Raw genomic sequence first — 20116 nt, 5'->3', positions numbered from 1 at the left:
ACTCGTAGGGTTGTCATTTTTTAAATGTTAATACGTACTCCGGAGTGAGGGGCCACGCTTAATCGTTCAATTGAATGGTTTTAAGGAACCCGATCTGATTCGGAATAGGAACTTCATTATGCTCATCGAAATGCTTATGTGCAGATAGCTTCATTTACACCCTGAGCAACAGGGTAGGCTGGCGCAGTAAGGGAAAACGCAAAAGATTGCACTACTGGTCCCCAACTAAATTGTCATATACAGAATGAGAGTCCCCAGAAATGTCAAGTCAGGACGGTACGATATAACATGCTAGAATTGATAAGTCTTCGAACATAATACAAGTCACTCAGAAGTGACAAAGTGGGGCTGGATCTGAGTGACATTGAAGATTGGATATTTTTTATGTTATCGAGGGTTCGAGAAAATGAATAAGATCGGCTTTTGTTTACCTATGAAAGTTGAAGCATTGTTCCTAGAGATCTCTATTTTGGTTCCTGAACAATAAGGAATAAACCTACAACTCAGGTAGGTGGCTGACAGCGCGGGGAGAGAACTTGAGTACCACCATGTGTACCTTACTCAAGGGGAGATGCAGTAAGGTCTTTGCCTGAGGTAACACTTGCTTATCAGAGTCGTCTACCTTACAAAGGTGATTTATGTCTTCTCTACCTGCCTCTTGTTAAAACAATATCGAAACTGGTTCCTTCAATCTTCGCACAAGTAAATGCCTGGGAAAGTGCAACCCAACAAGGTCATATTCGTGATTGCGACTTCCTGATTGCCCAAAGCGTACTAGCGGCGCAAAACATCGCGGTCAACCGCCAATCTAGCAAGTAAGAGGAGACTCGGGGTCCGTGAAGGAAGGAAGCCCCTCAGCTGACCTATCAAAACGTGCAGCCTTGCCCGCCCTGACCATCTCAGTTATCGCGGCTCAAAGGACCCAGAAAGCCTCGCCCGCTTGAACCTTTTATTTTCCCCGTCTCCAGCCAACGGCGATACCTTCTGGATTACACCCTGAGGTGAGGGCGAAGTGACGAAGGAGCTGGTCGCACGAGCAGCGATGACTTCGTCCATTGCTGGCCTGAATGGCCTGCAAAACAGCCTGGGTGCCGACAGAGATACCCAGGCTGTCGCATCCAGGACCGTGACAACGACATCAACAGAAACAGAAACAGAAACAAAAACACAAACACAAACACAAGCTGCGTCTTCACCAGCTGCGACGCCATCAAATGCGACTCCCACCCCATCTGCGACAAAGATAAACGCGACTTCGCATTCACCGACGAGCAACGACGAAAACCGCGATTCAAAAGTTGCTGACCCGGCACCGGCCAAACCCCCGGTCCCAGCGCCTTCTGCTTCTGCTTCTGCTTCTGCCTCAATTCAAACTTCAAGCTCAAATTCAAACGGAAACTCTGCTGGGGTTTCCTCCTCTTCGACTATGGCCAAGACCGTCGACGCTTCAAAGTCAACTTCCACATCCACTCCCGCGCCTCCCTCGACTGCCATCGTACCAACTGTATCTGCTTCTCGTCCAACAGTCTCATTAAACCCTTCACCCGAAGAACCTTCGGCTGCTCTTGCACCAAAGGCCGCAACCCCTAACCAAGAATCAGCATCTTCTGCCCCAGCGAAAGTGTCGGACTCTCGACCTTCACCATCTACGCCGCCCTCGACTCACGGCGTCCCGAGCGCTCCTGCCATAGCCGCTAATGCTACCACATCAACATCACAGCAACAGCTGGAGATGCCATTGAATACCGCGGCCTCAGCTCATGTGAATGTTAACTCTGGTGATCACACCATGCTTGACGCTTCTACTCCTCGCGATGCGGCTGCAACATTAAACGTTGATCAAGCTCAACAATCTACACCCTTGCAGCTACAGATGCAGGCCGACAACTTAGGAGAACAGTTTGCGCCGTCGACTCCTTATGCTGCAACATCGATGCCCACCATCAACCAGCACGCTTACATGATGATGGCACTGGCTACAATGTCAGGGGCCGCGACAGCCATGTCACCACCTCCCACAGTCACACCAGCTCAGGTCACTTTGCCTAACCCGTTAGACGAGTCTTTCCAAGGCATCGCCCCGACAAATTCGACGCGCCAAACAGATTCCCACAAGGCTCTTGAATCCTTTGCACGTATTGAATTTGCCGACAGCGTGTTTCAGATGACCACCTATGCTGTCATAATTGGACGAGATCAGCGTGCGCTGGAGCAGGCACGCCGTGACGAAAGACGTGCCGAAGAGTATCGGCGACGTACTGAAGAGAACGTCCACCTAGGTCTCCCGCCACCTTCCCCGATACACCCAGATCGAAGCAAGTTCAGCAAATCCTATGTCAGTGAAGAGGGAGGTATGCTGGGTCCCGAATCAGATACTGGGGAAAATCCCCGACCAACAAAAAGGCGTAAGACGAGTACACAGGGGTCATCACAGCACGACTTGGATGAAGCGGCAGCACAAGCTCAGGAAAACATGATTTCTAACCGACAATATGTTTCTCATACGCCTGGTGCTGCAGCAGTTGATTTGGGCTCTCTGCGTCCCTCGCCATACCATGTTCCGTTCATTGGTATTCACTCACCGGGTCCAAACATTGCTTCCAAGACGAAAGCAATTTCCCGGGAGCATTTGAAGATCGCATACAATCAAGACATGGGTGTCTTTGAAGCTATACCCCTTCATAAGAATGGGTTCTTCTGTGAGGATGTGCACTACAATCGCGAAAAGCTCGTCCTGCGATGCGGCGATCGATTGCAAATCAAAGACGTCGACTTCCGATTTCTCATCAATGGAGTTGAGAGGGGCCGAACGGGTGCCGAGGAGGATATCGAGGAAGAACCCGTCATGGCCCTCAAAAAGCGACACGCCCAAGGCGGAAAAGAGATGAGTTTTGATTTTGAGTCTGCACATGGTAACGGCGAAATTCAGGACACGAGCGATGAGTTGTCTGATGTGGCCAGCCCACCTGAGTCTCCTGACTTTGGTGACGGCGATGAAGATGAGGCTGAGGCAGAAGCAGAAGCTGAGGAGCCAGCAGCCATCCAAACAATGGAGACAGTCCAAGAAAAGGAGGCCAAGGCTGAAGCTGATATGGAAGAGGAGGCAGATGGTGAAATGGATGCGGAAGTGGACATGGACATGGACATGGATATGGACATGGATATCGATGACATGACAATGGCAGGAGCAGAATCCGGATTGAAGCATGAGGGCGTGCTTGATCCCCATCAAGGACATTTGATGCCTCAGATACCCAAAAAGAGGGGGCCTGGCAGGCCACCCAAGAATGGCATTATGTCGAAACGAGAGCAGCGGCTGCTGAAGAAGCAACAGCAAGAGATGGCCAAGAAGACCTTACCACAGGCGCCTCCAGTAGAGCCGCCAATCAAACGCAAGGTCGGACGGCCCCGAAAACATCCTTTGCCGGAAGGATCCTCGGAGAGACCAGAAAAACGCAAGTACAAACCTCGCAAGCCTCGGGAGGACGGTGCTGAAGGTTCAGATGCAGAGAGGCGAGCAAGAGAAAAGAAGGAGAAAAAAGCTCGACCAAAATCCCCTCCCTTGGAGCTCAAGATCGAGGACTACACCGAAGAACAGCTCCAAAAGCCGAACAAGAACTATGGTGTGCTTATCGACGAAACGCTTACCGCGGCTGGACCGGACGGCCTTACGCTCAAACAGATTTACAAGCGCATTTGTCAGAGATATCCCTGGTTCTACTTCCATACAGAAACGAAAGGCTGGGAAAGTAGTGTGCGTCATAATCTTATTGGAAATGAGGCTTTCAGAAAAGATGAGACTACGAACCTTTGGTCTCGTGTTCCAGGTGTTGAACTCGATGCTGGTAAGAAGAGAAAAGCCTCGTCACCAGATCGTGCAGCAACACACGCGTATGGTCAATATCCAGCTCCGTATGCCTATAATGCCCAGCATATGGCACCTGGAGCTCCTGGCTACCCCCCTGGCCAAGCACCTCCTGGTTATCATATGCCAACATATACGGCACAGCAAACACAGCCAGGGCGGCCAGCGCAGCCATATGGTGCGTCTGCATCACCACCAGCGCCTGGTCAACCAACCCCAGTAGCGGTGGCATCACAACCGCCGGCGCCAGCACAGCTACCACCAGGTTACGGACCTCCGCCAGCCCCTGCGCGCCCACAGCTTGGGGTGCCCCCCCAGGGTACTTACAGCTCTCCATACGCACCACGGCCACCCCCACCAGCAAACACACCGATCAAGAGCGAGGAAGGGCACGCCAATGCTACAGCTGCTGCTGCTGGCGCACCCCTTGCGCAGCAGCAGCAACAGCAGCACCATCCCCATCCCCCAGTGCCTCTGGCTGCAGCTGCGAAGACTGTGCCTGGAACTGGACCGCCACAGGCGCAACAACAGCCTGCCACTCCTGTGAACCGCACCCCATCGGTTTCAGCAGCGTCTCCCACAGCCCGCTATGCCATCGAGCCCAAGTTGCTCGCTGCAGTTGTCAAGCTGAAGAGCGGTCTGATTGAAAACCTTAAGAAGGCTCGTAACCCCAAGGCCGAAGGGATTGTCATGTCAGCACTCAACCGCTGCATCGGCCTTAAAAAAGAAGCGACCGAGAACGACAAAATGGAGACGATTTGCATGAAGGGCATCCGCCAGGTTGTTGATGCTTACATGAAATCAAAGAGTCCCACACCTGGGCCCGCGTCTTCTGGCTCCCCTTCTGCTGCCGAGACGCTGCCTTTCTTTGATGCCAAAGTTCTTGCGTCCATCAATGGCTTCAAGGATGTCTCAGTCAAAGCTCTCAACCCAAAGCTTGGCGAAGCCAAAGCGGAGGCTGTCACGTTGTCCGCTATTGACCGAGTACTAGGCATAGCAGACGCTAGCATTGTCCCACCACCTGGTGAGGGTGAGGCTGTTGGCAACTTCGAAGGGATCGAGCTGCACCTCATGAAATCCATTCGACAGCTTCTGACGGGTATGAACCAGAAGGTTTGAGATCGTGATTTGATGTTGTTGCTGTTACAGTCACTGAGCTGTCACCTCTGGATTGACCAGAGTCAAGTTCAAGGATACTGCGAGGGTTAGAAAGAGGTAGTGGAATACTAGAGTAGGGTACAATGCTTTTCATGGCGTTTGGATGGTCTAACGACGGATACGACCCAGGGGCGCTGGACTTATTTTACCAAGGCTCAAACGTCCCAAACAAAGGACCCTGTATGCTTTCGGGCAATTTTTTCATGATAGGGTTACATGTCGAGCCAAGAAGCTTGATCCAAAAAGGTACATGGAGTTTCTTGTTGGGGCGATTGATGCCCCTTTCTTCTCTTGTCTCATATACCTCTAGAGCAAGCGATCGTCTTATCCAATTCGATATTTCATGAACTTTTCCCTGCATTCATTGCATTTGCGTGAGGCTATGTGAAGTTCAGAGCTTAACTGCCCGCCCCCCGAACTCAATCCGTATTCTGTGCTCAACAGAAAACTCTCCATCCAGTCCAGGTGGCTCTCGATTGCAATAGGTTTGTGTCACTCAAATGTAAAGATCTTCGTTCACATTACGACCACGAGAAAAACAAGATTTCAAGCCACTAGTACGTACCCCATTCAGAGGGACGCTCATTTTCTCCAGCTCAGCAAATCATCCTTAGGCTTCATGTTTGTAAAAATGCCAGTAACAAAAGCCGTCCTCATCATCATTGTCTCTTGTAACATGACGTGTTCGTTCTTGTTCGCCAGTCGCGGCCCATGCATATCCACTACCAAAGGGATGAGCTGAGATTCTCCTCCACTTTCCATTGCATAGCATTCCATCCACGTCTGTTTGTTTCATCACCATATCTTATTGAGATTTCCAGTTTTCCCCTGCGCCCGAGGTATCAAGTAAAAATAAAAGGATTAAACTTCTATATGAGAAGGGGGGTAGGAAAATGTGTAAGGGAAGTTTTGTTAGGGAAGGACCAGATACGCCTCACACCAATTAAAAAGAAATTTGTAAGTAATGCCGTGTGCGTGGCATTGATCAAGCTGTCTGTGGGATCTCTTTCTCTTTCTCGGACTCGAGGCTTGACTTGGCTTCTTCAGCCTTTTGGCCCGCGAGTTTGTCGACGCCAGAAACACCGCTGTCAGCTTCGTCGTATGAAATTCCCAGGCCGTTGGCTTCCTTTCGGGCCGAACCAGCGTCCTCTTCAGCCCCTTCGTCGAGGTTCATCAGAGCCGGTGGGCGATGACGCATCTGCTTGGCTTTAGAAAGAGAAATTGTCTTTTGTTGGTACGTCGTAGTGATGGGCTTCGTATCATCTCGATCAATTGTTGCCTTCATTAAGGCCGCCATCCATAGGCGACCTTGCTTTAGATTGGGAACAGCGAAGTAGTGAACGGTTGGCTTTGTGAAGTTCACAGCCCTGGACAGGCCAGCTCGGGGAGGAACCAGCTTGAAGATGAAGATAGAGTCATCTCCCTTCTCCAAGTTATCATCGCCATTCTGGGATGCAGGCATTGACTGACCTCCAAGGCTTGTGATCGTAGCATGAAGACCTGTGAGTTTCTCATTGTCTGCTGGTAGAACTCGATGAAATGAGATATCGATGAGTCCCTTTTCTTGGTCGTCATCTTCTGAGTAATAATATGCCAGCCGTCGGCCCTTGAGAACAAAGAAACGAGGCTTCCAGGTTGTCATGAGGTTGGAACTCTTCTTCCTCATCCAACCACTATAATCGGCATCTTTGCTTGCTTCTTTTGGCGAGATTTTGAGCAGCCCGCGGGTGTAGGCGCTCGTTTCCTTCTTGCCCTTCTTACCAGCCTTCTTGTTGACCTGGGTTACAGGAGTATTGGGACTCTTGGCAGTGTCGGGAGATTCAAGATCGAAACTTGCTCCACCTGATGGAGTTGTCGAGCCGGTTCGCGCAGGTGAGTCGACCAAGAAATCTTTGTTCGATGAGTCCGTTGGAGTTGAAGCCTTCGATCGATCAAGGCTAAGGTTATCAGATATGGCCCGCATACCCTTTCCTCCAGCCAGGGCAATGGGTTTGTTGACCATTGATGACAGCCAGTCCGAGTTGAAACCTTGATGTCTCGATGATATAGGTGAGGCGGTTGAGCGAGCGGAACTGACTGAAGTGTCCAGTTTGGTGACGGTGGGTGAAGGAACGTCGTTGGGTGGCGGCATATTCATCGTTGATTCCGAAGCGGCTGACGCAGTTCTCCTATGAGCGCCAGACTGAATACCGTAGTACTTCTGAGCTGCTGACGAGATACCCCCTTCCGCAATAGACCCCACGCTACCGAATCTTGACTGTCGTGCCATAGCTGTGGCACTTCTAACCCTTTGCTCTTCCGCATAGCTTGACTTTCTCGATTCAGCATTGCTGTCGCGCTTTCGCAATAAGTTTCTTTTCCTCCCATCCACCTCTGTTCCAGAGAAGTAACCCCGATCAGCGTCGACAGTAGAATCCTGTGCTTCTGCTCCCGATGGGCTAAGTAAATCTTGAAGACCAGTTGAAGAAAGGGGCCGCTGGGGGGGTTGCGAATAAGCGTTGCCCAGGGTCCAGTTTCTGTCAAATGATGGTTGCTTTTTATGGGCGGTCTCGCTTCCGGGGAAAGTACCCGATGTCGCGATCCTAGGAACGGGAACGGCTGGGCTTGCCGCCGCAGGGCCAGCTTGGCGAAAATCAGTTGACGAAGAGTGTCGACGCGAATGGTTCAATTCCCTGATCGATGCCGCGGATGGCCGCTTGATATGACTAGCGCGGTTAGAGCTCTCTTGCGCATGAGATCCTCCAAATGTTGGAGATGCCTTTGGCGTATTCTGTGATAAGGAGAGTCGCCTCGTCTGAATAGAAGTGGGCCGATTGGTTAGGGTGTTTGCTCGGCTCCGAGATCTACGGCCTTCTTCTGAACCATCGTTTCCAAAGGTTTGCGTCGTACGTCGTGTCTCCAAGCCTTGGTTACTCACTTCATCCTGAAGTGCCTTGATCTTGTGCCAAGTCTTGAGGCGCCGGCCGACAGACCCAAGATCGAACGCCTTGATGAACAGTGAGCTCTGATCCATACCGAGGATAACCTCGCCGGATATCTCCTGGTCTCTGAAGACCTCGCAATGGTGCTTTTCGACTCCCGACGTAAAAAGATATTCGGCAACATCATCAGGAGACCACGATTCGACTTCGTCTCGTGTATGAAAACCCTCCTCTTCTTCGTCAGTCTCTTCACCTTGGATGTACGATGCTCGTTGATCGGGATGGGTGCTGCTGTATTCGCTTCCAGAATCGTTCGCTATCGCTCGGAGTCCGCCGTTGCTCGCAGGTGATCGTAAATCGGTAATGTGCTCGTCAATAACAGTGAGCGTTTCATGCAAGACAGGGCTGTCCTGATTCTGAGTCGTTAGCTGGCTCAAGGCGGGCAACACAGGTGGCTCGCTTGGCACCAGTGTGGGTTCAGATTTGACGTTATTGAGAGGTAATGTCACAGGGTTCCTATTTTGTGGTTGTTGCAACTCGTTCTCTTCTTTGGTACCTGTATCAGCGCTCGAGTTCTGAGCCTGTTCTTGCTGAGCAGTCTGGGCCTTTGAAGCACTAAAAGTGCTCGTGGGAATATTTCTTGGGGCTGGCCTAGTGTAAACTGCCAAGTGTCAATCAATGTTCTCGCCGTGGGGTATAGAGCAACGTTTTAAGCACCAACCTTCAGGAAAGAGTCCATTGTTATTGTTTACCAGATGACGGCCGAGGAACCATCCATCACCAAACTCGTCGTCTCGTTCTATGAGTTCAACTCGGTCGCCCTTCGCAAGACTAAGTTCATCGGAGCTTCGAGCCTGGAAATCATCTGCAGGGTTGAGAAACGAAATCAGTATCAGAGGATACTATAGACAAAGAACGGGAAGCCAGAGGATAGACATACGTATCACAATCAAGGTGTCGCCAACTTCTGGCTTGGGCGACCCTTCATTGGGGCCTCGTGAGGCCATGATGTGATGAAGCGATGCGCTGGTGATGGTTGAGGCGATTGCGTTGATGTCGGACGTTTGAGGCCGTGCAGGGAGGAATGGAGTGGCAGTTTAAGGGCGGTTGGAAACTCTGCGGAACCTGACGGTGGCGCGGGACCGAGCCTGATAGTTACAGCGGGTAGCCAAGAAAGAGGCTTGTCTGTAGAGTGAGGGAAACAGAATGATATCTGACTTGTACGCCATCCACCGAACCAATACTCCGTCGCCGTATTGCCAGAGCTGGGTTCGGTCGGTTCAACTCTCCACAGCGAAAGAGCTGGAGATGATGCGTAAGTTGGGTATAATAGCTTGAGGAGACACCAAGCCCGCCCGTGGCTGAGGTGGTGCGCTAAGGTACGAATGCTTTGCTGGGGTGGAGCAGTTGTCGCGGTTGGGGAAGAAGTGTGAAGTGCGTGGTCCCTGGACAAGGCGAGATGCCTACCTTAGCGTGGAAGGCTGCGATTGGTGCGACCCAGCAAGGGTGAGGAGGCAAGAAAACCTAGGACCTCTTTTCTAAGTGATGAAAAGACTTAGGTAAGTTTAGTATATCTTAGCAAGCCTCTAGACCAGTTTATTTTGACACCCTAATTCAAGGTCAGAAGTTTTCTTGCTCCCTGGGGGCCAGGCCACAGACATATGGCTTCGATAAAGGGCTGTAGGCTAGGTCACAGCACGCACGGCCGATCGTATCAAAAACGCCCGAAGACTCAAGGTTGTTTGTTGTTAAAACAGTCGATCAAGTAGGTGAGAAGATGCCGGTAACGGTTCGACAGAAGCAGAATGGGTGATGGGATAGGAATTGACTTGCTAGTGGAGGTAGTAAACACTTTATTCCATACAGTGCATCGACCCCTCCAGTCCAGTACAGTCCTGGGGTCTCCGGGATTGGATGATGCAGTCGACCCTTTGCAGATACTATTTTAAGATATTATGGATGCCAGCAAAGCGGGCTCGACATGAGCAGGAGCAGGTGTTGGTGTCTTGACTTCCTAGATTGCGTTATTGGCTTTGAGCAAGAGGTCTTTTCCCTGAGCAACGATCACCCAGTTTGACGGATAACCCCACTAGTAGGTGAGATAGATAAGATTATTGAAGAATGAAGTGGTTGTACATGGGTCGCGAATGCTGGCGATGCAGCAAGCCGGTGATAATGCAGGCTCAGGGCCAGCTTTCAAGTGGGACAAGGCAAACAGATATGGCTGAATATTGAGCTGATTGCGTTGATTTGAGGTGTTGAGGCCCCGCGATGGTTCACCGGCAGTCACGGACACGGGCATTGCAGAATCACCAGACTTGAACAGACAGATGGAATGGGGTATGGGAGGAACTCGTTCTTACTGTTTCCATCTGTTGGCAGAATACATGACCTGACTACTTACGTGTTGTGTCATAAGGTGCTCACTAGTGGCCCTAGATTCACGATGGAAATGATGAGGGCCATATGGCTCATAAGAAAAGTAAGGAATGCCATCGTGACTATTCGCACTCTGTAGTTATCGTGCAATCAAAAATCCTGGCGCAATAATGAACTGGCTGTTGTTTATTGGTATTTAAATCTACCTAAGCCCCATTGATACCCATGTCAAGCTGGATTATAACCATGGGTGAGACACCATTTGAGTATAAGCCAACGTTGGCATATACTTGCTATGACAACTTACAGGGTTGTTTGATTGATGTTGATATTCTATAATAGCATGATCGCGGCTCTCCGGAATCGTGGTAGGGGCCTGCTTTTATATGAGCAGAAAATTCGTAAACAAACGGAAATTACAGTGTTCTTGAACTCATGGGACGTTGGTTACCAACCTACATCCAGTTACTCACTATTCATATGAGGACATGAGGCAGGGCGCAGGTCGTGTAACGCATAATTCTTCAAACTAATATGGTTTGTGCACAATACGACTTTTGGCTGTTTGAAGCATAAGGCAACATGAGTCGTCGTCTGGTGAGAATTGGATCTCCACACGGTGCGTGTATGAGCCAACGATTCGAGGCAAATAATTGACGGCGGATGTTTTGAGTACGATAACGGATAACTACCTTACCTTATTAGTTCACCAGAGTTTAAATAAACGAGAACCCCAGTCAACGCCAACGCCATTGCCAACACCAAGATCACATCACATCACATTCTCCCCGCTCTCACACTTTTTTTTCTCAAACAAAAAAGAAGGGTCTATGGTTGCGCCTAATCACATAATAACCATCAAGCACTGTCTGAGCGAAAATAGCGGTAGCGTAATTCAAATTTGGTCTTTGAGAGGGGAAGCATCTCGATAAGAAAACATCCAAGGGTACAGACCTCGATAAAACATCTATTTTTGAATAACAACGAGGAATATGGTTCATGCTGTGGCCTGAGACATTCAGGCGCAATTGTAAACACAAATAGAGACTTCCACCAAACATATCTATCAGCCATTTGAGAACTCGAACATCGGCTGACTGCAGCTACCTCGATACCTCAGAACTGCAAGATGTCAACCTATGACTACCTTAGGTATGGTGTATTTGTCGTACTTCGTTCTTTTCCCTCCATTTTCTTTGTTTGTTTATAGCTGAAGCGTTCCTTCGTTGGCGATACACCAGGTACCTATCTTGGGTATCTTCCTTTGTTCGATCATATTTCTGCCATGGAAGGCGCGGCTGCCTGCGCTTGCACCTTTCTCATTAGCAGCTTTTCGAGGTTGGGCTGTTGTTGGTGAGGATGCCCCAGGGTTTCTCCGCTTGCCTCCAACCAACAATATTCACACATCCCCCATCCATCTACCTACCTACGCAGCTACGCACACCCATCCCTCTGATAAGTCTGGTGCTCTTGATATCGGCCTTTCTTCGACCTCAAATTTCTTCCACTGCAGGCTGTGCTGTTGGGTTGATTTTGCTCGTCGAGCTGCGTTGACAACATCGCTGTTTGTCTTGTCTTGTCTTGACTTCACTCACCTCAACCACTTCGCTCTCGATGTTGATTCACGACCCTCGCTGCCTAAATCTTGCGAATTCACTTCGCTGAACCATGATTGACTTTGCGGCGCTCTACTTCAAAAAGCGGCGACGTTGAAGCATGATTCCAAGTAGTGTTCCGGGCCCAGGTTTCGAAAGCAGCGACTCTAGATCGTGACCCAGATCTTCATACCAATAGACACCATACATCTGTGAAATGCCACATACCTCAAAGTCGAATCAGTCATGGGCTATCACTTCACCCGATGCTCAACAGATCGCTTCCTCCAACCAAACTGTCAATTTCCTCTTTGGTGGTCGCGCTCGCTCATGGATGACAGGGGACCCATCGGCAACAACCAACCCTACTAGACTTGCTCCAGTAGCCTCCAGTAATTCCCGGAAACGGAACAAAAAGAGAAAGGTGTCTGACGCTGCTCCCCCAACCCAGAACGACAATGACATACATCGCGACAATAACCCGACCGAGCAATCATTTGAACAACGACCAAGTGCCGGAGAACCAGCAAGGTATATGATCTACCCCTAACTAAAGACCCCTTCCCATCCTCTCAGGTATGCTGTTTTGCCAAGCAACAGATCCTTGGCTGCGTCTCGTAGCCTTGCATCTCCTTCTAGGATTTGCAGTATCGCCACCAACGTTGAAGTTGCTTACATTCACCAACATTTCTGACTCGGTTTGATAGAGCTTCGACCGTCCTACCCTCTCCGGCGCTGACCGATGCACCAAGCCCGAATGTCTCGAATCAAACCGACAGCACTAATCCCGATCCAAGCGCTCACGTAGGCAGCGCAGGGCCTGGGGGGCCAGTCTCTGATAGTAACATGAACCAAAGCGACTCGACACACGTCGCGACTAATACCAACTACCCAAGCTCTACAGCCGCCGTCTCCCTTCAGCCCAAGACTTCTATGCCACAGCAAAACTACGTCACTCAAGCGACAATTCTACCTACGGCGACCAGTCCTACGTTAGCTAATCAAGCTCCTCAGGCAACAGCCTCGCCGCTTTCCCACATAGAAATACGCCCTCAAAATCTAGGAGCGCCTCTAGAAACGAACTCGAGGCAGCATATAAGACCACCCACTGCTATTGATCATCAAGCAAAGCGCCCTCGGGTCCAAGAAGCAACAAGTTCGGGAAATTCCAGAGACCGAAGTATCTGTCTAAAATGGTACAACTCGATCGAGCACCGCGTGGCGCAAGCTGTCCATGCCGGGCTCCTGAATGAAACAGTTGAAAAACCACGATATAGGATCTTGGCGGAAGCATGCCAGAACGAGGATTTCTTCTACATTGCTTTTCACCAGGCACTTTGTGCTTGGTCCTTAAACAGAGGGCCGATTCATGCGCTCTTCCTTGGATTAGTGCAGCCAAACCTGCTGGATGCTGCCTTTGACGTAGCGCAAACCATTCTCAGGAAGAATGAACATATGTCCCATGCACATCTGCAATGGTTTGCCAACTTCCCCAGTACCATCGCCGAGTTCTCAAGGGTTTTCCCCAATACAGAAGCGGCTAGAGACATTTCTGCGTTTCTCATCCAGCTGGCAACAAACTGGCATACGCTCTCACAAAATGTTCAGGCACGAAGGTATCCTTTGCTCGCATCTGAGCTGATATTCATCCTACGCTGCCGAGCCAAAGGTCTACAGTCTATGCTGTTCACCATGAGCCGCAGAAGCCTTGGCGTAAATGACGGTCCTGTAGCAGGTGCGATGAACGTCATTTTTGATCAGGACAGGGAGGACGAAGCTGCATACGAGGCTCGCGGTGAGCCCCCTGAAACCCTCAAACGCGCCAGGGAGGCAATTGCGATGAAATATCGGGACCTTGTTATGTCGGCGGCGCAACGAGCAGCATCCAGTACGTTTCCCCAGAATTCGCTTTCTATTTTGACAAACTACTCACTCTTGCGGCCAAAAGATGCAGGCTCGAGTGCTCATATAGTTGCACAACGTGGACATCAATCGCTACCACCTACAACAACTAACCTATCTTATCCCGTGCATACCGCATCGGCTTCATCTCCTTCTCTCTCCTCGCATTTCGATGCATTCGCTGTTAGGCCTTCAGTAGGCGACCCAAGGGTGGTAAGCCCGGGGTCTGTGAATAACCACTCGCCTTCGACAGGCAATAGTGTCAGCGGGATTCAGGGCCCGCGACGACCGAATCACCTTCACATCCAAACCGATACTGCAACATCGTCGCCTCATTTTGTCACTGCCTACCAGTCTCCCCAGTTATCACAGCATCCATTACCCAGGTCGTCAAGCGCTGGGTCGCTCCCCATACAACCAAACCGCGGATCTCCAGTTACGACTAACACTCCTGTAATTCCATCGAATGGCCCATCACGAACAGCTATTTTACCGCCAAATAATCCTCTATTACAACGACGAGCAGCCTCGTTTGCGCATCCATCCCAGACGCTTCCTAGCCCTTACGGGACATACACCGAAAACCAAGCACCGCACCACCAGCTGGCAGGAACGGCGCAAGTCTCGAGTCCAGTTTCACAGATGAACCCTCATCATCATGGCCAGCCTATGCAGTCCCCACAGTTTCAAACGGCATACAATCAGTTGAACCCGCCTCGCAGGGCATCTACGTCGCAGTATAATATGATGTCAGCCCCGTCAGCTCATGTTTATTCCGCTCAGCCGATTGGGCCACGAAATCCAGCATACCAAGTACCAGTCGCTAGCTATCCGCATTCACTGGCTGGGCCCGTTCAGCAAATACCGGAAGCCGACTATCCAGCTAGCCCGTATGGCTATGGCTCACTTCAAGTTGGTTTGCAGCATGTCGGTGTACGCAGTCCCAGGCGTGTTCCCTTGAATCCTGGCAAAATTCGACATTATCAGTTTGTCAGACAGCTAGTATACCAACCCCTAGCCCTTAAGCCTCAAAGGGGACTGCGGTCTCTGTCTTTCAACGTGACAAAAGATCAGATACAAAAGTTAGCAAAGAAAATCGAGGGGATTGGTCTTCCATTTTGCTACTATTCCGAGGGCTGTCGTCGTTACCGGCTGCGTATGATTGTGCAGCCTGAGACACAAGCTGAACCATCTGAGTCAGATTGGGTGATGTCTGCAACATGCTGGCCTAGCCATATTTTTTTTGACCTGAATTCGAAGTCCCTTGAGCTGCGACGAAAACAACATTTTCATAAAGATCAACCGCTGGAGTTGACAGATTTCTTAGTTGAGGGCGAGAACAAGATGACCATCAGCTATCCTGTTGTTGAACAAAATTCCAAGCCGGGATATAAGCATTTCATGGCGATTGAGATAGTGGAGACAATGAGCCATGGGGCGATTACCGACCTTCTACACTCACGACACCTCCCAGCAGAGGAAACGAGGTACAAGATAATATGTCGCTTACGTCCCTCGGATTCAGACGACATCATCGTCCAGGATGAGACTCTGCCAATCTCCTTGGCAGACCCTTTCAGTAAACAGAGGGTTGCGGTTCCAGTCAGGGGCAGTCAATGCAAGCACTTGGAATGTTTTGATTTAGAAACGTTTTTGGGGACCAGAAGCGGAAAAGAGCCACAAAAAGGAGGCGGCCCGCAGCAACAGGGGGAAGAACCTTCGTTGGTGGACAGATGGGGTTGTCCAATATGTGGACTCGATGCACGTCCTATCAGTCTCTTGGTGGATGATTATCTCGTGGCAGTTAGGCGCTCGCTGATCAGCAATGGCGACACTCGGACAAGAAACATCAAAGCGGCTCCTGATGGTACGTGGTCTGCAGTATGGGAGCCGGAGGAGTCTGATGACGATTCACCGGCACCACAACCTAAAGGTTCGGTTAATGGGCATGCTAGTAGGCAACCAAGGCCACCCCCGACACCAGTCATCGACATATCGGATGATGAATAGAGTCTTGGGGGGGTTCTTGGTGGGAAAGGGGTGTTTTGGGATTTTCGTTTCCGTGCGTGGCGTTCTGGAAACAAGTGCATCTTAGCAAGATTGCTTTTTGAAAATAGATACCTTTTTTTTTTTTGGGTTGGGTTGGGTCTGGCCGCAAAAATCCAGAGCTGGCTGGTTAAGGGAGGGCAATCATCGACAAAGGCGAGAGGCGCGCTTATTGCTCATTATATATATATATGTCCGTGTATTCAAGCGCTTCGTATATCGAGCATAAATTTCATTCGTCGTCATTCTTCCCTAAAAGGAACGATGATATGTGACTTCGTGAAAATGGTTGCCTCTACCTTTAACTACTTAGGTACCTAGGTCACCAACTGATAGCATATAAAGTATGAGTACTAAATCCCGCCGGAGCATTTTCGGGCTAATCTTTATCCCGGTTGCGCCACTGTTATGGTAGACGGCTTCTGTGAACAACGAGCGACGCTGACGTGAATCTCGGGATTATAGGTTTACCTGGAGCTACTCGAACTCAATTGTTATTCATTAATGTCACCATGGTCGGTAGAAATCCCAGTCCACCCCGCCGACAACGAGCATGCGCTCCTTGCGCAAGAGTCAGAGCAAAATGTCACTTCCGGGAAGGGAATCTGGAGAAGCATATTTGCGATAGGTGCTATGTCTCTTAGTCCATCTATGATCCTGTAATAGTAACAGAGTAAGGTGTGAGACTATGAAGAAGGACTGTTTCCCACAGAATACTAGAAGTCTGAGAAGACCTCGCAGAATTAACCACGGTAACGGGTATGATGAATGCGAACTTATATGAAACGTAAAGCTGATTACCATGAACATTATAACTTCCGAAGAGCAAGAACAAGTCATTACTATGGGCACAAATAGTTCGTCAGAGTTTACTATTTTAAGCCATAGGAACCGGGCACAGCAGCCAGGCCGAGACAGCAATAACAACCAGAAAGAACTGGGATATGACAACTCTGCCAGGAATCCAACCCAGACAAACACAAGTTCAGATAGGGGCACTTCACAGCCTCCATTTGGGCTATCATGGCCACAGGCAGCTCAAGTTCTTAGCCTCTTCCACGAAGGATTCACCTCCCAATTCCCCTTCGTGACAGTCGGGAGTCATCACACTGCCGAATCACTGCACAAAGACAGTCCATTTCTATTTCGTGCTATAATGATTGCCGCTGCACCATTATCTGAAGCTGGGGTGGCCAAGGCGAGACGCAACATACTCGCATATCTGAGCTTTAGGGTAATGGTCGAAGAAGACAAGACCTTGGACATACTACAGGGTGTACTGGTGATTATTGCTTGGTAGGTTCATACAATGGTGGTGGAATTCATGCTGATGATTCATAGGGCGCACAGGTGTCACATCGACAATAGTCAGGTCACCAATCTGGCGTATCTTGCTCTTGGCTATGCACATAACTTGGGTGTTACACAAGACATGTTGTCAGCTCAAACAACCAGCGCAGGAACATCTGACAAAGCACAAATGACAAATTTGTTGGCGGCAATACGAGCTCTTCTCGGACTTTATTGCGTTCTCTCAATGTGAGTCTATCAATAACCCTTGTTTCTTATCTAACAAAGTCTTCCAGTATGTCAACGAGACAATCACGTCGAAATCCTCTCGACGTACCCTACGTGGAGTCCTATCTCAAGATTGTCTCCCAAGCTCAAGCAACACCATCTGATCCTTCAATAGAGTATATCGTTCGGTTCGTTCAGATGGGTGAGAGACTTTCAAGAAGCTTTGGCGAGCCACATGAGCGTACGCTGTTAAGCCCATATGCTGTGCTTCTCGAAGGAACTGGAAGTCGTTTCCGCAATGACCTGAGTCGTCTAGCAGAGTCAGTCCCCAATGGCAATGTTGAAACATACAGCCAGACGTTTGAGCTCTACCGTTTGTATCTCTTAGTGCGTCTCTTTGAGCCAGCAATTATCGTGGCATGCCACCCTGATGAGGGTGTTCCTCAGTTCGTCTATCTTTTGACATGCTTACGCAACTGTCTTCAGGCAATGCAGTCTTTTTTCGCCCTTCTTCTTGACTCGCCCGTTGATCTGCTATTGCGTCGTTCAATACTTACCTACGACCAAATTCTCTATGTCATGTTACAAGCTGCAAAGCTACTTCTAGTTGAGATTCCTGACTGGGATACTCGGTCTGTTCGACAGACGCTGGATCTCACCAATGTACTAGATCAGATGGTATCACGTTATGGAGAAGCAGAACGATTGCGCAGGGCAGCGGTGGAACAATTCATCTTTTCAGCACTCGAGGAAGAATCCACGAATGAGATGACTAGTACATCAAAACTGGTAAAGGAAATACGTTGGCTAAAATACTGGCTCGAGTCCAGATTTCAGGGGTCATCGGGAGAACTTGAGGAAGATACATACCAGGGTGCATTGAAACCGTCCTGGTCTCTGGGACTCTTGGAAGAAATGCCCTGGAAGATTGGAAACATCTGATTGAATTTTTCACTGTAGTCACCGTTCTTTACCAAAGGCTGGGGTCTGAAGACGTGCATACGAACTCATTAATGCATGAACGAGGGGCGGTTGAAATGAATGTTCGCAATTGCAGGGTATCATAGTTAATCTCAGGAAAAATAAAATAAAGACACCACCATAACTCCTAGAAAATGCCAAAATCGTCGCCCATATCTTACAATCGTGACAAAATGTCCCGTAACACCACGACCCTATCACTCATCGTCATTAGAGAAAGAAGTCTCAGATTTGTCAATATAATAGCCCTCGAGAGTATCTTCTCCAGAGATCTCGGACTGCTCATCACTTGACCATGCAAAGCTATCTCCTTCTTCGGACAGCTCAGATTCTTCGACATCATCATCAAAAAGCCCCTTGATGAGCAAGTCCCAACAATCAGGATCAGCCATGTCAAGGCCCTCAATTCTAGCACGCCACTTATCCAGGATGTTGCCCTCTTCATCATATGGCTCTCGTCTCATCCAGCCAGTCCATAGAGCAATGATCTTTGAGGCAGTCATAGCGTCGACCTGGAACCACTCCTTATGGCGAATGTTGCAAGCTGGGCATCCTTTTTCTCGCTTCCTTTGGTTCCAGAGCTGAGCATGTACAATCTTCTCGACCTTGACGTAGTGCTCGGCCGGAAACTCACCGAGCACTTTCGCCTCGTAGCTGCACTGGTATTTCCATTCTCGCATACGCTTGCTGACATCTTGAGCAAAGCCTATCTTGATATAGGGATGTGCGTCGTGGTAGCTCTCAGAATATGTATAGAGGTAGATGTTGCCTCCATTCTTTGTCTCCTTTTCCTGCAAGGAGCAAAGCAGAAGCTTCTTCATCGCTTTATTGGTCTCTAGGGCCGAGCGGGGACGGGAGAAGTCTTCGAACTCATGTGCGGCTTTGGGGCTTTTAGGGGAAGGTGATTTGGGTAGGAAGAGCTTTGGGGACGGTTTTGTTGGAGTGGAAGGGGGTGACTGAGATCTGCGACGAGGAGTGGGAGTAGGTTTGAGAGTATTGCTCTTGAGTTGAACCTGTTGTTGCGATGACACAACAGGAGTGGTTGGTGATGTATTGTCTGTTTCTTTCTCGGGTTTGAGAGTATCTTCCTTGTCTTCTTTTTTGATAAGCACAACTTCAAGGGGCTTAAGGATTTTCTCCCAGTCGGATAAACGAAGAGGACCATCTTTTCGATGGTAACGCCGACACATGATCAAGTCAGAGACTTCTTGGAGTGCGGTCTGAGCAGCAGAAAAGGTTCCATGAATAATTGTTTTCTCCAAGAGACAAGTGATAAGGGCCGAATTGGCTTGACTGATGTCTTTCCGGCAACGAGAATTCTTCTTCGTAAAAGCATGGCATTTCTTCGCGTCAGGATCGATGTCGAGAAGCTCACAGAGGGAGGCTATAGTAGTTGGCCAAGCAATCTTGGAAGTGGTAGGGATCATATTGGACAAGTCCAGGAGCCGAGCTTCGTGTGAACTGGGATCGAGCTGTAAAAAGAAAAGGCTGGTGATGGTTTCTATGCCAACATGAGGCCTGCAGCGCAGGTAGGATCGACGATATATAACTTGGCGAGGATATCTCTAAGCGCCCTTTGGGGGCAGTGTCTGCGAGGAGGGCCTCCAAGGTTTCTACTACTGCACGATGTGTCTGCCTCACAGACCGTGGTCGTGAAAACAGGCCGGGGAGGACTTCAGCTGGGTGGAGTCTGAGTAGAAAGACGTTGGATGATACGATGTTCTTGGTGAGAAGAGTTATGATCTATTGTT

At 49.6% G+C, this 20116-nt stretch overlaps 5 protein-coding genes across 11 annotated transcripts; 3 read left to right on the top strand and 2 right to left on the bottom strand.

Moving 5' to 3' along the window:
- Positions 1 to 181: 181 nt before the first annotated feature.
- Positions 182 to 10462, bottom strand: FOIG_07122 (uncharacterized protein). 4 transcript variants are annotated; one of them, XM_031206507.1, is made up of 4 exons: positions 8885 to 10462; positions 8666 to 8809; positions 432 to 8605; positions 182 to 291 (listed from the first exon to the last, which is right to left on the bottom strand). In XM_031206507.1, exons 1-3 carry the CDS (start codon positions 8949 to 8951, stop codon positions 6009 to 6011), a joined length of 2808 nt encoding a protein of 935 aa, XP_031063626.1. In that variant the 5' UTR covers positions 8952 to 10462; the 3' UTR covers positions 182 to 291; positions 432 to 6008. The 4 variants fall into 4 exon arrangements, with proteins under 4 accessions (XP_031063626.1, XP_031063625.1, XP_031063624.1 ...); XM_031206506.1 differs by having other exon boundaries at positions 182 to 8605; positions 8885 to 9553; positions 9604 to 10462; XM_031206505.1 differs by having other exon boundaries at positions 182 to 8605.
- Positions 912 to 5489, top strand: FOIG_07123 (uncharacterized protein). Of its 2 annotated transcripts, XM_031206510.1 has the most exons (2): positions 912 to 3455; positions 3510 to 5476. In XM_031206510.1, the coding sequence occupies exons 1-2, from the start codon at positions 1043 to 1045 to the stop codon at positions 4982 to 4984; spliced, it is 3888 nt and encodes a 1295-aa protein (XP_031063629.1). In that variant the 5' UTR covers positions 912 to 1042; the 3' UTR covers positions 4985 to 5476. The 2 variants fall into 2 exon arrangements, with proteins under 2 accessions (XP_031063629.1, XP_031063628.1); XM_031206509.1 differs by having other exon boundaries at positions 912 to 5489.
- Positions 10463 to 10571: 109 nt separating the features above from the next.
- FOIG_07121 (uncharacterized protein) lies at positions 10572 to 16032 on the top strand. 3 transcript variants are annotated; one of them, XM_031206503.1, is made up of 4 exons: positions 10703 to 11475; positions 12068 to 12449; positions 12626 to 13806; positions 13867 to 15843. In XM_031206503.1, exons 2-4 carry the CDS (start codon positions 12136 to 12138, stop codon positions 15828 to 15830), a joined length of 3459 nt encoding a protein of 1152 aa, XP_031063622.1. In that variant the 5' UTR covers positions 10703 to 11475; positions 12068 to 12135; the 3' UTR covers positions 15831 to 15843. The 3 variants fall into 3 exon arrangements, with proteins under 3 accessions (XP_031063621.1, XP_031063622.1, XP_031063623.1); XM_031206502.1 differs by having other exon boundaries at positions 10572 to 12449; positions 13867 to 16032; XM_031206504.1 differs by having other exon boundaries at positions 12068 to 13806.
- Positions 16033 to 16266: 234 nt separating this feature from the next.
- Positions 16267 to 19873, top strand: FOIG_07120 (uncharacterized protein). Its single transcript, XM_031206501.1, has 4 exons — positions 16267 to 16494; positions 16545 to 17162; positions 17208 to 17405; positions 17453 to 19873. Exons 2-4 carry the CDS (start codon positions 16669 to 16671, stop codon positions 18324 to 18326), a joined length of 1566 nt encoding a protein of 521 aa, XP_031063620.1. The 5' UTR covers positions 16267 to 16494; positions 16545 to 16668; the 3' UTR covers positions 18327 to 19873.
- Positions 18414 to 19930, bottom strand: FOIG_07119 (uncharacterized protein). Its single transcript, XM_031206500.1, has one exon. The coding sequence runs from the start codon at positions 19790 to 19792 to the stop codon at positions 18563 to 18565; it is 1230 nt and encodes a 409-aa protein (XP_031063619.1). The 5' UTR covers positions 19793 to 19930; the 3' UTR covers positions 18414 to 18562.
- Between the last annotated feature and the right edge of the window lie 186 nt (positions 19931 to 20116).

The sequence above is a fragment of the Fusarium odoratissimum genome (assembly GCF_000260195.1).
Source record: "Fusarium odoratissimum NRRL 54006 unplaced genomic scaffold supercont1.10, whole genome shotgun sequence".
Classification (NCBI taxonomy): Eukaryota; Fungi; Ascomycota; class Sordariomycetes; order Hypocreales; family Nectriaceae; genus Fusarium; species Fusarium odoratissimum.
Note: the sequence above shows the minus strand (reverse complement) of the source record. Positions and strands in the feature narration are given on the sequence as shown.